Source organism: Pinus tabuliformis, chromosome 3_2, assembly GCF_031772625.1.
Source record: "Pinus tabuliformis cultivar Carrire ecotype Pingquan chromosome 3_2, CPIR1, whole genome shotgun sequence".
In the NCBI taxonomy this organism is placed as follows: Eukaryota; Viridiplantae; Streptophyta; class Pinopsida; order Pinales; family Pinaceae; genus Pinus; species Pinus tabuliformis.
Genome location: NC_142302.1, coordinates 307,550,137 through 307,568,224, shown reverse-complemented (window position 1 = coordinate 307,568,224; position 18,088 = coordinate 307,550,137). Strand labels below are relative to the sequence as shown.

Genomic DNA, 18,088 nt, shown 5'->3' with positions numbered 1-18,088 from the left:
CTACCCTCTTTACCCACAATTACCAAGTGAAATATCACATGGGACAACATATTATAGAGAACAACGACTAGAATAATTTGCTCTACACTACCCTTATCAAAGAGTTGGCGCTACCAATCACTACTCACCCTCATCATTACCATCTCCATTAGGTTAATGCAAGGGATCAGAATTTATTTGTCAAGCAATAATCTCTTGTGACTTTTTCTATTGGTTGTCACTTTCATGATTCCATATCATGTGACATTACCATTCTGGTTCTGTCAAGTTGCCACTAGGGAATACTTACCAATATGCAAACTTTACCAAGTATTATTCTTGCACAAACTCATACACCTTCACTAAGCATCATCATGAATGTCACTTTTAGTCCCTTATTTCATCCACGCTTGTACCCCTCTTCAACGACAATATGGTACAACACACGACCCTTCATAAATTATTACATCTTTGTATCATGCAATATACACTACCTAATGAGCCTTCTCTACCACCACCAACTTTGAAACCCTCCTCTCACCAAGTATCACATATTCTTTAATGGAACGAAAGCCTTAAAACCTCCACATAGTATCATACATGCCATCACACAGTATACTAATCCCAAGAACTTTCATTCCCCCTACTTGCACTCACCATTTGGGCTCAGACAAGGATGTAAGAATTGAAAAACCAATTTGGGTTCTTTTGAATGTAGGTATGATCTAACCCATCCCATCACCTAGTGGATTTGCTACCTTTATTATCCCTTAAGAAGACTCAAATGACTGGAAATTTGACATTATTTATTTGGATGACATGTTAATATTCAATAAGAAATGGGTGGACCATGTCCTCCATCTACACCAAGTTCTTGATATTTCACAATCAACAAGATTTAGGGAAAAATCAAGAACTTTGTATTTGACTAGAAAATTATTTCTTCTATAAGAATATTACTCTCAACCAAGAGTATTCAACCCAACCCTTCTAATGTTAAAACACACTTGGAATAGCCTTAATCTCATTATGTAAGAAAGCTCAAGAATTTTCTCAAGGGCATTCATTTCTATCCCAAATCAACTCTAAGTCTCTTAGATTGGGCTTCATTAAACTCAAATACATTCCATGGCTTCTATGATATCCTATGTTTCACACCAATCCTTCATCTCCTTATGTTCGAGTTCACTTTGTTATAGAGTCTGATTGTTCTCCTAAAGCTAGTGGGTCCATATTCAAACAAGGAGGCCATTGTGTCCTATATCATTCAGAATGGTTATTTGTTGTCACACTTCATTACAAAACACATTCCAATGCATTCTCTTCCTTAGTCTAGAATGGACATCATTATTAATTAGGGAAAGCAATAGTACAACAGATGTTAGGAATTATTGCTCAAACAAGAACTTCTGCACATATTCATTGTGAACGTGTGAGAAGTAGTTCAAGATACTTTGAAAAAGTAATTCTATTTTGTAATTCACTTTAGTAAAAAAAACCAAATGTCTTATATTTAGTAGTTGAGTCTAAACTTGTATCTCATGCATGACTTAGACTAGGAGTAATCTGAAAGTTTGATCTCCATTAGAAGTATAAAGACAAGGGAAGGTAGAGGCTTTCATCACACATGAGTGGCTCAGTAGGTTGAGTGATAGAGGGAGGGAGATAGCATAGGAAACCAATGAATAGTCATTTCCAAGTTGTGCATAGTCCCATACAACATATGGAACAATTTTTATATTCATACAACTATTTACAATGATACATACTGATCTCTATGGATCCATGAAATTGTATAGATAATATCATATGAATCCATATAGTAATATAGAAAATCCATGAGGTTCATATGGAAATGTCTTACTTGCCATACAACAAGTACTTCACTTAGTTCAATTTGTTTCTGGTATCCATGCAATTTTTTTTCTTGGGTTGCATGTGGAGGTTTCCTTGTAAGTTTTACGAGGGAATGAAAAATCAATTTGAAGGAGTAATTACCTTTGTGTATGAAATTATTTTGTATGCTTCCATTACTTAAATTCTAGCTATTTTGTGATTGATGGTATAGTTTGAAATTTAATTTCAACATTAATTAAATTCAACAATCCACTTGTTTGATTGAGCTCATACAGGCATTCGTCACTTGGGGTTTAAAATTTTCACATGTTACAAAAGCTTGATATTTGATTGAGATTCTCAAGGATTTGCAACAATAAATATAGTTAAGGGAAAAATAACTAATAGTAATAGAATTTTGAAGTTTTATTTTCTAATTTGGTAGCTTTTGTAAATCTCAAAGATGGAAACAATAGGCCTACATTGTCGGAACAAATTGGATGGTGCCTTGAATTTCTTATCATGGAATGTGGAGGCCACACTCTTACTAAAATAGAATCATCTCCAAGATACCATCAACGACATTGTAAGTCTGCTTACAGATTTGCAATGCTTGCTAGCCCACAACAAAAAGGAAGTGAAGGTTAAGTGAACAATCTTGGATGCCATAAAGGATAATCTAATCCATCATGTATTCAAGAAGAATATAGCAAAGGATATGTTCAATGTCGTAGTCTGTCCTTTCCATTCTTGGAACATAAAAAAAAAATAGATGATATTATGGAACAAACTCAGATCATAGAGAGGATGAGATTAGACATAGTCACTAGTAACCTTATGAAGGTCAGGAAAAAAAATGTTATTAGCTTGTAGTAGCTAGGGAGAATGTTATAGCTACAAATCTAGTGCGCACGACATTGAAAAGTGTCCCAATTTCATGGAAATCACTTTTCAAAGGTATTTATGCTTGGGAAATCCTCCCTGACTTTAAGAGGCATTAGAATGACTATATCTAGGAGGTAACTCATATGGAATTGAGTAAGGGTAATGGAAAGAGTGAGTCAACCTCACAACAAGAAAAAAGGACTTGCGGGAAAGAAGGACTTGAGTAAAATCAAGTGCTTTGCTTGTCATAAGCACAATAATTATACATCATATTGTTCAGAGGAGAAAAGGGTAAAGAGAAGTGACAACATAACAAAATAACAGTCTCTGTAGAAACTTCCATAGACGAGTTTCTTCCAACTTCAAGTAGGATTTCCTGGTCATATCTTCCCTTTCTTACTAGCTCAATTCCTAAGGTTTCATTTTATGTGGACAGTGGACCATCTCGAAATACGATATTAGCTCAACAATTTTTTTCTAGTCTAAAGAAGTAAGACTTAAGAGGATAGTTTAAGCTTGGTGATGATGCCAAGTACCTAGTAGCAAGAGTTGGTACTATTCACTTCCATATATTTTTTTGTAAGCTTGGTAGGACTATATCTTCATCATGTCCAATATATCACCCCGATCGGGGTGGGGAATTGAACCGGTGACTTCACATCAAGGAGTGCCTTAACAAAGCACCTAATCACCGTCTATCCAAGAACTATTCCCTTCCATATTGAGTCAAGTAATTCTTCGTATTTTGATGATATCTTATTTTTTATAAGGTTTAAGAAGTATTTGTTTTTAGTTTCAGTCATGGAAGATAAGGGATTTGTAGTGGAGTTCAAAATCCAACTAGCCTTTATTAGGTTAAAGGATTCTAGCCCAAATATAGCTTAAGTAATAATGGTTCGAGAAGGTAATTGGTATAGGTTACAAGGTGAATCTATTTGATTTTGGTGCATAATAGTGGCAGCCTATGTGAGTTTTGGTATAAGAGGATGGAGGCACCTGCATCACAAAACATTGCCAATTCTAAGGGAGATAGTGACGTATTTTCTAGAGTTTATTATCGAGCAACATGGAGTATGAAAAGGGTGCACACTTGGAAAGCATGCCATGATTTCTTTGCCAAGTAGTGATCATAGGTATAAAGGGATTCTAATCCTAGTACAATTAGATATTTGCGGCCTAATGTCAGTAGCATCAACAATAGAAAGCATGTAATATGTATTATTTATTGACAATTTCTTTTGCAGTACTTGAATTTATGACTTAAAGACCAAGAATGGGGAATTTAACACATTTAAGTAGTTTAAAGATCTAGTTGAAAACCAAATAGAGAAGAAGATCAAAGTCTTGAGATCGAAAAATGAGGGAGAGTATACATCCAAGGTGTTTAAGGCCTTTTGCAAGGAGTCGTGAATTAAGGAGTTGAGTGTTCCTAACAACCCACAACAAAATAGGATTGCAAAGTAGAAGAATGATCCATCATAGGGGTTACTAAGACAATATACATGACCAAGACTTTCCAATGTTTCTTTGGGTAGAAGCATGAAATACAATAGTCTACATCTAAAACTAATGTCCTCAAGGGATCTCGAAGGAAAAGACACTAGAGGAGGAATTCCCTAGTGTGAAGCCAATGGTGAGTCATTTTCGCATCTTTGGTTGTCCACTTTATATCCATGTATTCGTAAAAAAGAGGACCAAATTGAAACCCTCCACCATGAAGGGTTTATTTGTGGGTTATAGTGAGACTTCAAAGGTTTACAAGGTCTATTTTCTAGAGAAGAGGAAGAAAATAATGAACTAGGAAATAATTTTTGAGGAAGAATTTGCAATTAAGAAGTCCCATTACCCTGTCTCAATGAAAAAGGATAAAGAGTAATAAGCTTTGAAGATTGAGAAAAGGTAACCAATAATTTCCAAGGCAATGTAGTATGCTGAAGAAGGAGAGGAGGATATAGGATACCCTTGTACTTATTTCAAAAGACATCAATGGTTTAATAAGACATTGACGAATGCTTCAGAGCATTTTGAGACTTTAGGAGCACTTTCAGGGACAGCATATCTCCAAATAAGTTTCCAAACCATATGGCATTGATGAGAACATTCTAGATTCTGAGCCCTCTAATTTTCAAGAGGTAGGAGACCAATAAGTATTGTAGGATGCCACAATGAACAACTACAACTCCATCATGAAGAATGATGTTTGGGACATAGTGACAAGACGAGAGGGGAATTCAATTGTGAGTTCCAGATGGCTCTACAAGATCAAGCATGTTATAGATGGCAACATTCAAAAGTTCAAAGAGAGGTTTGTGATGAGGAGGTTCTCTTAAAGAAAGGGATTCGACTACTATAAGAAATTTTCTCCATTTTCTAGGTAACCTTCTATTAGATCTATTTGTCATCGAATTCATTTATGGGATGCATGATACATCAAAGGGATGTGAAGACAATTTTCATTAATGGGATTATTGAGAAAGACATATACATAGAGCAACCTTAGGGCTTTGAGGTAAACAATAAGGAGGCTTAGGAAAACCTTTTATGGACTCAAGCAACCACCAAGAGAATGGTATTCCAAAGTAAGGGCTTCACCAATGGCAAAGCACATTATAACTTATATTATATATTTGTTTAGATTGGTATGCTTATTTTGGTCTTATATGTAGATAACTTATTTCTAGAAAGTGCATATAATCTTATTACAGGGTTTAAAGCAGATGTGCAAGATGAGTTTGAGATGAAGGACATTGGCACGATGCATTACTTATTAGGCTTGAAGCTTTGGCAAAGACTAGGGGAGATTTTCCTTAGGCAACTTAAGTATGCAATGTGAATCCTGAAGAGTTTTTGTATGGAAAATTACAAAACTATGGTCATACCCATGATCACTAATCTAAGGAAGGTGGAAACTTCACATTTAGAGTTGGTGAATCCCATAATGTACAAGAAGTTAATCAATTCATTAATATATTTGGTCAACACCAAGCCAAATATATGTTTTGCAGTGAACACCTTGAGTCAATCCATGGTGTAGCTAAGGTAAGAGCATTGGGTAGTACTAGAACATATGCTCAAGTATTTGAGAGGCAATATAGAGTGCAATATGAGAGATCTTGGAGACGGTGAAGTGAATTTGTAGCCTTATTCAAACTTAGAATGGGAATGCAATAAAAAATATAGGGAGAGCACTTTAAAGTGTTTCTTTAGAGTAGGATCAATAATAATATCCTAGTTCAATAAGAAATAGACTTCCATGTCACTTAGCTCAATTGAAGCAAAACATATGGTAGATAGTACTACTAGTTGTGAAGCCATCTAGCATTGCAAGTTACTTGCAAGATTGTTTAATTAGGGGTTGGATGTTATATTCATTAATATGATAGTTAGCATTGTGTCGAGGTCTCTAAGAATCAGTGTTTCATGACAAGTCCAGACATATAGAGATTAGATATTACTTTATATGAGACAGAGATTAAAAGGGAGCAATGAAGCTCCAACATAATCACACAAAGAGGTAGCTGAGATTCCACCAATCCCTTGGAAAAAGGGATGTTTGAGGCATTCAAATACAAAATTGGGTTGACGCAAAATTCTTTCCTCGTTAAGAGGTATTATTGAGAATTATAGCTTGAACATGGCCTATTACATAAACTCAATGTGAATCTGCAAGAAGTAGTTTGAGATATTTTCAAAAAATATTTTTATTTCTGGAAAGATAATTCTATTTTGTCATTCATTTTGGTAAAAATGTGAAAGAATTATATTTGGTAGTTTAATATGACATTATATCTCATCCAAGAGTTAGACTATGAGTAATCTTAAAAATAGATTCTCTACTAAAATATAAGGTCAAGGCAATGTAAAGAATTTTATCACAGATGAGCACTAGAGCGACAAATAAAAGGAGAAAGCCAAGAAATAGGTTTGTTTGGGAAGCGCATAGTCCCAATATAACATATAGAACAATTTTGTACAATTGTACTATAGAACCACACTGGCAAGTCCATACAAATTAGTAAAATTGTATGGATAGTACCATATGAATATATGTAGTCATACAAGTAATATGTACAAAAATTCATACACTGTGTACGAACATAACATACATCTTGTACAACAGTCACTTGGCTTGGTTCAAGGCTATTTTAGTATTCACACAATGTTGTCTTTTAGGTAACATATAGAGGTTTCCTTATAATTTTTTTCAAAGGAATGAAAAGTTGACTTTAAGGAGTAATTACTTATGTGTGTGCAATTAATTTTTATGCTTCTATTGTTTAATTTTTAACTATTGTGATTGATGTTATGGTCTGAAATTTAATTTCAACATCAATTAAATTTAGCAATGTACTTGTTTGATTGAGAACATAATAAAATTAGTCACATGGGCTTGAAAATTTCACTACCAACATTTATTCTTCATCAAATTTCAATCCTAGTCAAGACAACCTCCAACTTAACTAGGTAGCCTATACATAACAATGTCATGTGGGTTTTATGATAGTGGTTACTCTCCTTAGTTGCTAAACTAGCATGATATTGTAGCCTTTTGAGGTTTGTGTCCCTGCTTTTGGGTTGTGACTAAACAAAAAAATATCCAATTCACTCTCCCATCTAACACCCCACTACAATCAATGTCACACCATTTCTTTATAATTTTGTCTCTAGCATCATCCCTCCTTATCTCATGGGCTGCAAGGATAGAGTGCTTATACCAGCTCAGTGGTCTTTAGTGAACATATTTTCTACTCACTTTCCTCATCTAGTTTGTAGGTAGACACTTGGAACTTCAAACTAGGAGAAATTAGTCGAAAAACAAAGGCACTAAGTGCTTAATCATACCAATGATACATAGAAAGAGAATTGATTATTAATAATATAGCTTAATATTAAAAAAAAAAAACAAAAAATAAGTCAATTTGATCAACCCTGGCTCATATCCAACTAACCTATAAGAAGAAGTTCATTACTTATTAAATGTTTTTCTTTTAGTTTTTATTACAAATCTTAAATTCTCTATTTTCCCTAGCTTATAATGTATCATTTATAATCACCTTTTTTTTTTCTTTTTCTTTTTGGGAGATTGAACTTAAATATGTCGCTTAATATTTCAAGTTAATCTCTTAATATTTCAAGTTACCACGAGACTAACATTAGCCATATCATATATTAAGGATGAGGACATTGTATAGTTTAATTTATATTAGGTGTCCAATTCTTTTAGATATTAGTACAATTTCAATTTGACATCACAATCATTACATTAGCCATATCATATATTAAGGATGAGGACATTGTATAGTTTAATTTATATTAGGTGTCCAATTCTTTTAGATATTAGTACAATTTCAATTTGACATCACAATCATTTGACATAACGTAAGAAATATATATTAAATAATATTTCGTTTGAGAATACATTTCATATGTTTGGAGTGAAATAAATTAGAATTGTTCTCAAACACCCAAAAATTATTAATGGTAATGTTAAGAATTTAAGTAAAAGGATAGAAAAAGAAAGATGAGAATGTTATCTTCTACTTAGAATTCAATATTTTCAATTATAGTTTCTAATAAAAAGTCAACAAATTAATCCCAAAAATCAATTATTTGGTTTATAAGTTTTGTTTTTCCACAATCTTAATGGTTTTTGACAATTTCTTTTAAAATAATAAATTTTAGGTAACCATTAATCATTTTGTTGTTGAAATTGTAATTTTATACAACACTTTTGGTTTTCCAATAATTTTTCCATCTATAATCTATCTAAAATAATTATAAAATATAAATCTAGAATTATAAACAGTTAGCTCAAATTCTCAAACAATCACAAAGTCAATTTTCCTGGATGCTCTTACCGATTAGTCTCTACTAATAAACCGATATGATTCTGGTCAATATGTTCAAATATAATATATATATATATATATAACCTAGTAAATTAAATTTAATTAAAAATTAATATTTTCTTTTAATAAATAAAAAAATATTATTTATAAATAATTATATTATTATTTATAAATAATAAATATATAATAATAAAATTAATTAAAAACAATCAACATAAATCATGAATAAACAGCTCCTCACACATTTTCAATAAAATTTAATAAACCAAAAATTTAAAAATCATTATCTCGATACATCACAAAGAGTGTCTTTGTATATCTACCTTTCCCCTATTGATATACGAGTGTCTCTGTATATCACATTGATATACGAGTGTCTCTGTATATCACATTTTCCCTATTGATGTGTTTCGGTGTCCTAGGCCATCGAAAGAAGTATGTATATTTGTCTATTTCCATATCCCCTATTGATATTATTAGGTGTCGTAAGGCAGGGCAATGAGTGTGTATATTTGTATCTTTCCCTTCCTAAAATATTTAAATTGATTTACTGGTTTATTGAATTATTTTTAATTTTTAATATTTAATTTTTAAATTTATTCATTTTCATGAACATGACCATATACGCTGATTTTTTATAAAATAATTATGTTATATGTTCATTATGGTTATATATTTTAACATTTTCTTTTTAAGATAATTGTATCCATAGTATCAAAGATGGATAAGTTTTTATTGAAAAAATAATTAAAAATTTGTAAAGATCAAATAGATTAGAATTATTAGATTTTTATGAGTATAAATTTTTCACTGTGATTCACTATACAAAACATTTAAGTAATGTCGGTTCATAAAAAAAATTACATGTGAAAAAATTGAATCTTTCTCAACGCATGTTAGATCTGTATTTAAGATGAATCTATGTTGGTAAGTATATTAAAATGCTACAACAGCATCTATTGTGGTTTTTATTGGATAAATGTATCATTAAATTTTTATTAGATAGTTTATAATTGAAAGGATAATTAAAAACATTGGGAATATTGTATACATAAATTTTTCCCTTTTAAACTTATCTTTTATCGATATTCTTATAATCAATCCACTATGAGATTTATAATAAATGTTACTACTCATAACATTTATATTTCATCCTATTAACTAATGAGTTGTTCCTAACACTTATGTTGCCTCCAAAGGACGAAGCAAACATTTATTTATGGGCAACTAGTAGTTTAAACTTATCCATGGATGATCAACATAATTTTACTTGTTCACTCACTTCAGTGATTTTAAGGTACCCAATAGACTAACATGAAAATTAAATAGATAGAAATGCTTTCGAAAAGGGAAAGCAATTAATGTTAGTGTTTAAATCAATATTCTTCTTAATTCAAAATACCTTCTTTTAAGATTCGATGTTAATTCCTTCTTACCATCGGGGCAAGCTTTACATACTTCAAGGAAATCATCAAAATTAGAAATCAATATTCATGAACAAATTTAGTGTTATGAGTGTTTTTTATCTCTTATAAAAAACAAATAAAATCCAAGGGACTTTAATTATAATTCCTAATCATCAATCTTGATTTACTTACTATATATAGTTTAAAGAACGGAGGATTACATGACACATTTTTTTAGGGTTTGAAGTCTAGAGGATGCCTAGGGAGTTCTCCTATAATAGAGGACACAATAATTTTTAAGAATTTGAAACCTAGAGGTTGTCCTAGGAAGAGTTCTCCTAATACAAGATACAATTTTTTTAGATTTGAAACCTAGAAGGCATTAAAGACATTCTTTTATGTTTTTGAAATAAATTATTTAGAAAGGATAAATTTTTGGTTACAAAATTTACTATAATTAGTTTCACTAGAGTTGCTTTTGGCACTCTTCACAATGGTCAATGCTCAAAGATTGTTTGCAGGGATTAATAATAATTTGATATTTTATAGAGTATTCAATTAAATCATGATGAAATTGAACTTCTTTTCCTATAATTTTCAAGAGTTGAATCTATTTTTTCAATGACTCTTCTTATTTTTAGAAATTTTGAAATTAATTCTAATTAATCTCAATCAAATTATAAATCTGAAAAATGTCACAAGTTAACAAATTTGGTTATTCATTTCTTAACAAATTTAGTTATTCATTTCTATACTTTATTAGGCTAATTAAAATAAAACGTAAACTTTTAGTAAAATACAAATTCTTTTTCATTAATGTATCATTAATTCATTTCAAATTTAAGGTGTTATATTTACTACTATCATAATTAACCTTTTTTTAAAATTACAGTTATAGTGAATATCACCACACTTAATAGTGAATATCAACTCACCACTTAATGTTACTTTAAGAGCAATGACATTTTGTAGCTACAAATATCGGCTTGAGATATATTATTAATTATTTTGTACCTACAAATATTAGCGCGAGATATATTAGTAATAATTATTTAAGGGCACAGTCAACCAGTTGACACAGTAAAGATACACGTTTGAGTATGATATCAATACTTATTTCTCTGCACTGATAACAAGTTACGGAGTTGAGAAAGTAAAGGCTACGATGTTATGGGGCCAGTATGATATCAATACTTATTTCTCTGCACTGATAACAAGTTACGGAGTTGAGAAAGTAAAGGCTACGATGTTATGGGGCCAATTTAGGTACCTTGCCACTAGGCCAGATGCTTCATTTAGTTATTACAAGACAATTTCCTTGAGCAATTGTTTGATGTTGAGGAAAAGAAATGCATACCATTGTTAAAAGGAAAGAGCAAGATCGAGTAACAAATGACGAAGTATTAAACTCAGTATAAATAGCATAAAATAGAGATGATAACGTATGAAACGAGACCTACCTTCACATCTTTGGAACCTAAAACGCAGGTTATTGTACCGAGCCGTTGCCTTCTCCTTTTCGTTTCCAGGGACTCCAGTTGTCGAACTCCATTCGAAGATTTTCCAGATTCAATTGAGTTTATGTCCTCTCTAAGAGCGCCATTTGCAGTTACCTTTATTGCTAGCTTGGAATTCGCATTCATACCATGTAAATGTTCCACATTCATTTCCACTGGGGGAGAGGCTGCACAAATATCAACTATTGACCGCTTCTTCTGTGTCCTTGATTTATGTTTTTGCATTCTAATTACTTGCCTTTTCTCTCTCATAGAAACTTGGGCAAGGCAATTGTCTATGTGAGCATTCACAGCGGTGATGGTTGCTGAAGTGAATGTTGTGCAAACTGGGCATATTTTGACGCCAGAACCTTCAGAATTGCCTATATCGAATTTAGTATGTCTAAGGGAATCAATTTTGGTTATTTCTGAATCCAGGTTATTAATTTTGCGTCCCTTACACTCCAATGAGGCTGACTGTGTTCCCGCCAGATCTACTGCCTTACCTGGGCCTCTCATTGCCTTAGCCTTTTCCCTGCCGTTTTCTACAACATTCGGAAAACCACCTTCCCTTCCAATTAAATCAAAGGCGGACTTCTTTGCCCGGGTTTGGTTCTCTAATTCAATATTTTTAATACCGTCTTCGCTTCTAGAAATATTAAAGTCCTGTCCTGAAAGTTTAACTGTTCTTAGCTTCCTAATTTGCTCATCCAAGTCTTGAGGAAACCCCGGACCAGTTTCTGTATCAAAAGAAACCGTTAGCCGTTGTTCTTTGATGTGGTCCAAATTTTTGGAATTATTTTCTGGCTCCTTAATGCTGAGAGAATTGAACCTGTCAAAGGAGGCCCCAGAGTGCTTATGTTCCCCAAACATTTCCAGGCACAGATGGCATGACCACCATCTGTAATTAGGCCTAACTAAAGGTGGAAGCGGAGGCTTTTGCCCTTCTCTTAGACTGTCCTCGAGTAGGCTTTCAGACAATGGCCAACATTTCCTTATGTCCACACTTCTAACTTTTGCAACATATTCACTGTATATCCAAGAACCATGAACGCAATAGTTAAAGGGCAAAGAAGATTCATTTTGAACTATCAGCTGCTACCATTTTTATGAAACAATCAATGGTTAAAAGCAACAAAGAGAAAGTATAGGGCATGCGTTAACCTACCGTATGGAGAAACCTTCGCATAGGACGCTTCTGCCGTTAATTTTCCGATGGAGGTCTTGGAAAAAAATAGCTGGATTTCTGAAGGTCGCAAAACCATGATCAGCTTTGTCAAGATTCCGACGGTGAATACTAATTTCAGATAAAGCGTTCTCAACTGCAGCTGCTGGCCAATTAGATTCCGTATCAATCTGTACATTTTGCAGGTTCAGAAATGGTCGACTGCCATTTGGAGGAATTTTGTCCCCACCCATAGATGGTTCAAGAACACTAGGTAATACTCCACTTCGATTGTACTCTCCGTACTCTCCTCCTGCTTTCTGCGTAACTGAAACCCCGTTCTTTAAAAAGCACCCGAACGACCCTACTTGTCATTAGCCTGCCCAGCCATAACATATCAGCATTGACAGTTTGTGTGAATCTGGTATTTTAATGAAGTCCCCGGTAGTCCCATTATCGGGCGTTCAAGTGTCAGACGAATCCTGCAATGCCGTCAAAATATGATCCCAAAATTTCAATATCTGAGAGAATAAGAATACATCCTGCAAGATAAATCTATATCCCTGCCCAAAAATGGAGTATGAATGTTAAGCCTATGGAAGGTCAAGACATCCCGTTGTAAAACAAAAGTATCGGAATAAATTTATGGTCGAAACCAAACCCTGCAAGATCTGTGTAAGGGAAAGGTTTTACTAGGGCGTGTTCAGGCAAGGTTTCGCAAGGGCAGTACTGGAATTATATTAAAACAAACAAACAAAAAATCACAAGGGCGATGAAGCCCGTGACCGTGGCCCAAAGCAGCACATAAAGGCGGAGAGAAGCTTTGCAGGAGGGGGTCGATCCGTATTTTCTGTGGCCCAAAGCAGCAGCACAATACAAAAGCAGAAAAGAAAAGGAATCAAAAGAAAACAGATTAACATGAATCGGTGAAAATAAAAGAAAAATGAAGAGCAGGATCACTCACCAGGAAAGCATTGTTCAGTGTCATCGAGCTCTGGACAGAAGAATGACTGGTAATAATCCCCCAGCAACACACAACACAGGAGAGTATACTAGGAAAGTAGAGATGAGAGAGCGCGCGCCTTTTCTCCGTGGTAGTGGGCGGGCGGATGCGAAAATGAAAAATGGAATGAATACAGAAGGCCTTTCCGGGCCGACGCCGATCTTTTAAATGCCCGTGAAAACTGCTTCCATCCCTTGCAAAGCGAGCGGTCCTTTTTTTATTTATATATATCCATGACCTATTTCCCATATGAATATATACATATGCATGACCCGTATATATATATATATATATATACATATGAATGAATGACCCGTGTCCCATGCTTATGATCTCTTTCTTCTCGTCTCTATCTTAAAATTTTCTATATACTCTGCATGATGCATGACCAGTTATTCGATGCCATCCGGATAATGGTCGGTGTGGGTCTCATTCGCCCATATGCCGAAGATGCCACGTGGATGCAGACGGTAAAAATTTGTGTAGGTATTTCTTGTCCCGCTACCTGAAATGATTGGTGTAATTTTAGCCGCCTGCAACTTTCGCTCCGAACTCCATCTCAATTTTCGCGTTACCGACATGAAGTGAATGTGGAATTTGTAACATTTCCGCCCCACGCTCCTTCTGGATCCACTCGTTAACGACATTAAAAGAATGTGGAAATTTGACGTTTTCGTACCACCCTTGTAATAATGTGGAATTTTGACATTTTCCCTCCTGTAATATCGTGCCCTTACTCATTTTATCTCCATTTAATGCACTCAAGCTTTCCTTCCCGACAAATAAGAAACAGACCCGATCACTCTAACGCATTTAAATATTTAAATCCGTACAGAGATCCTTCTCATTCACCTTATTAAACTCTTTTACACTTTTGTTGAGATTTTATTTTTTAATATATATATATATATAATATTTTATCTCTATATTCAAAATTATAATAAATATTTTCAATTTAAATTGGAATTTAGTAAAAATTAATATTTAAGTCCACGTAAAGAAAATATGGTATTAATTATTAACTTTTTCTTAGTATAAATTTTACAAAAAATTTCATTCAATTAATTCAAAATTAAATATTAACTTTTATTTTCATAATATAATATTTATTTTGCGTTAAATTTTTAAATATTTGAAAAATAATTTAATTATTTAAATTAAGATATAAAAAATTCCTTAAAATATTTCCATCCTTTAATTAATAATGTTGTGATAATTTTAAAATTATTTTTAAATTTTATAAACATAAAAGTTTGATTTGAAATTAAATTCAATTTCATATTAAAAATAATAATAATAACTAATGCAGCTATATAAATTAAATTGTTGATAAAAACTCATAAATATCAATCTATGATAATAATTAAAATATTTATTTCATGATATATTTCACATTGATAAAATTCTAAAAAAAAATTATAAAAAATAATCAAATCATAAATTCATTTAAAATTTTGTTATTAGTATTATTAATTATAAAAAAAATACTCAATATATAAGTTAAACATATATACATTTAAAAAAGCATGTGACAAAATTCTTAACTATAGAGATTCACTCTCACTTGACCATATTTGCAAATAGGCTTTGTTACAATACCATGGCTTATCAATACCACATGCCAAAGAATACCATAAGTCATTTCATGTGACATTTTCTTTAATTAATCATTTAAGTAAAAGGAGATAGATCTTAAACTTTGATTTGTGCATACTACTAAAAATATTCTAGAATATTATGTGGTGGTTAAATCCCTACCATCCACCTAGTAATTCTTGATAATTAAATTAAAAATTTAAAAGCCCTATTCCAAAATAGACACACCTATGGGTAATTATGTCTTACATCTTGTTCAAGTGAAAAATGCATGGCTCTACATCATCAAACAAATATCAAATTTGTTAAGATGAAATATTTTCGAAGTGCACATATTTCCTAAATTTTGCACTTAAAAAAAGACATTTGCATCTTGATTTGATTTACCTGGGTGCTTGGTAGATCTAGAGTTAAAATGGATTTATGTTGATTGCGTCGAGAGGTGCTTTACAACCTAGTTTAACATTTAACATAAACATTTAACCTTTATATGTTCGCTTAATTAAAAAATAATAAAAGGTTAAAAGTAATATAGAACTCAGTAATCCCTGATGGGGGTGAGATCAGGGCAACACGTGGAGGTCGCCTCCCATGTGTGAAAACAATTGGATACAATGGGAGGGGTGGGCCTCCCGGTCCCTTCACATCTTCACATGCACCGGGAGAGGTACCATCTTAATGTCAGTCGTTTCTGTGAGCAATTATTCAACGTCTGTGTGTGGGGGTGGCGAAGTGTTAAGGCAACGCACAATGAATGCACAAGGCATTTGTCCCTGCATTCGGATATGGTGTTGGGAGTTGTGGTGGCTGTCGGGAAGGAGGAGGAAGCATCGGAGGTCGATGCTCGTTGGAAACAGAGTGTGGTTGCTCACTTTGGAAATACACAGGGGCAATGGGCTCATTTGGTCCTTACCACTGGGAATCCTACTTATTGGTGGCGGAAGGAAAGTCTGGGCGTATAAGAAAAACTCCTCGCGGTCTAGAGGTAACCTATTTTGCCTCGTTCTTATAGGGTGGTGGAGCTCATCGATAAGGAAACCCCGCAGCTGGAGGAGGAAGCCCAAGTTCCCATACTTTAATAGTGATTGTTGGTGCAATGCAACCTTGTGGGTTCGCCTATTATTTCTGGCTATCGAATTTGGTAGGTGATGGCCAATTTTGCGCTCATCTCGGGACGGAAACAACTCCCCTATCCCTGGGTGGCACTCCATCATTGGTGGTATTCTGAAAGGTGGAGGTGTCAGGATTAGAGAGGGGGTGGTCCTTCGTGGGTAGAAGGAGTCATCTTAGTGAATTCGTGTTATTTTGGGTGGTGTTGCTCAGGTCTTCTGTCTACGGGGAGTGTCCTTTGGGGTGGAAAGTCTAGTGTTTGGTGCATGTTCAAGGTATGCCTCTGCCATGGGAAGCTATGAAACCATCAACGTGAAGGGGTTACTCTTCCTCCCTTGCTACCCTTACTTCTGAAGGGGTGACAGAACAGGATTTGGTCACAGTGATGCCCCGTTGGTGTGGCTAAATGGTTGGGCGTGCACGAAAAGGTGATGTAGGTGTGAGAGGAGGTCGTGGAGGTTATAAGCGGGGGGTGAGAAAAGGTGAAGGGTCGCACGGCCATGGGGCAAACTCGTCAGGGTGGCGGCACCTGTGGCGGTAGGGCAAAGTGTGGGTCGACAACACTTGAGGCTTAGGAGGGGCAGGGTCTCCAACACTGTTGCCTAGAGAACTATCACACTCTCATTGCCAGTTTGATGGACAAGGTGGATGTTGAAGAACGAGTTCGGTGTGAGGATTACGCGGTGTAGATGACCTCTCTAGAGCAGTTGTATTACTTTCAAAGTCAACTTCGGGAAAGACTAGTCATGGTCTGGCAGGGGCAAAACCAACTCACGGAGAAAGTAGAAAAGATGGAGACATGGATGACACTACAAAGGACACGTTCAATGTGACTTTTGCCCTCCTCCGCCTCTTGGAACGGCCCTGGACAACCCTACATCCATTATGTCAGACGACTAGTATGTTTTCTAGCGTTTTTTATGTTTTAGTTATGCTTTAGGGCCTCTGGACCAACCGTTTATGGATGATGTCCTTAGCTACCCTTTTATATTTTTGTCATTTGGTGAACTTTTTGGTCAACAAACCCTCTCGGGGTGAGACCACCTATTTTGGGATGGACTCCATGTACTCCTTTTTCCAACATTAATAGAATATTGACTTACAAAAAAAAATATAGAACCAAGTAAGGCGGAGATATTGTAGTGTAAATATTTAAATCTTGGCTCAATTAATAATAAAGAGTTAAAGCAATAAAAAAAATAAAATTCAATTTGTTATATGTAAATTTGTTTTGCGAGGCAATTTAGTCCCTCCAACTCAAGTTAGAAATTATGTTCTAGGCAAAATTGCATAAATAATTATAAGTTACATTTGTCAATACTAAATTAATAATGGTTGATAGAAAAACCATCCTATAGCTTTGCTTTGGGAGTAACTAAGAAATTGAGATGTGAAGTGGATAAGTAAATTGCTTGCTCAATCAAAAAGAACTTGCATAGCTTTTGGTGGGTAGTAACGAGTAGTAAGTCTACACATTTAAAATTTCACTCCTACATAAGTGCTCAAGGAAACATAATTGATGGAGTACTCTTTCCAAAAGAAATAAACCATAAAATTTTCCAAAAAGTCGCACTTAAATACTACATGATAAATAATGGTGGGAAGTAACTTTTGTAAGTATACTTTTTATATCTTATTCCTAGTATCCAGTTTTTATGCAAATACTTGCTTAAATTATGGTGCGAAATAATTGACGATATGTTATTTACTTGAATATAAGTTATTTCAAGTATTTTATTTTTCGATGGTTTTCCTGCCGAGCT

General features: G+C 34.0%; 1 protein-coding gene across 1 annotated transcript in view; it reads right to left on the bottom strand.

Moving 5' to 3' along the window:
* Positions 1-13,840, bottom strand: part of LOC149180783 (uncharacterized) — a 284,899-nt gene extending 271,059 nt beyond the window's left edge. The window contains exons 1-3 of the mRNA XM_089416294.1: positions 13,581-13,840; positions 12,620-13,098; positions 11,416-12,481 (exon numbers count right to left, since the gene is read on the bottom strand). Coding sequence (XP_089272420.1) covers positions 11,416-12,481; positions 12,620-12,870 — 1,317 coding nt within the window. The 5' untranslated portion in view covers positions 12,871-13,098; positions 13,581-13,840. The remainder of the gene's footprint in view (positions 1-11,415; positions 12,482-12,619; positions 13,099-13,580) is intronic.
* Positions 13,841-18,088: the final 4,248 nt, after the last annotated feature.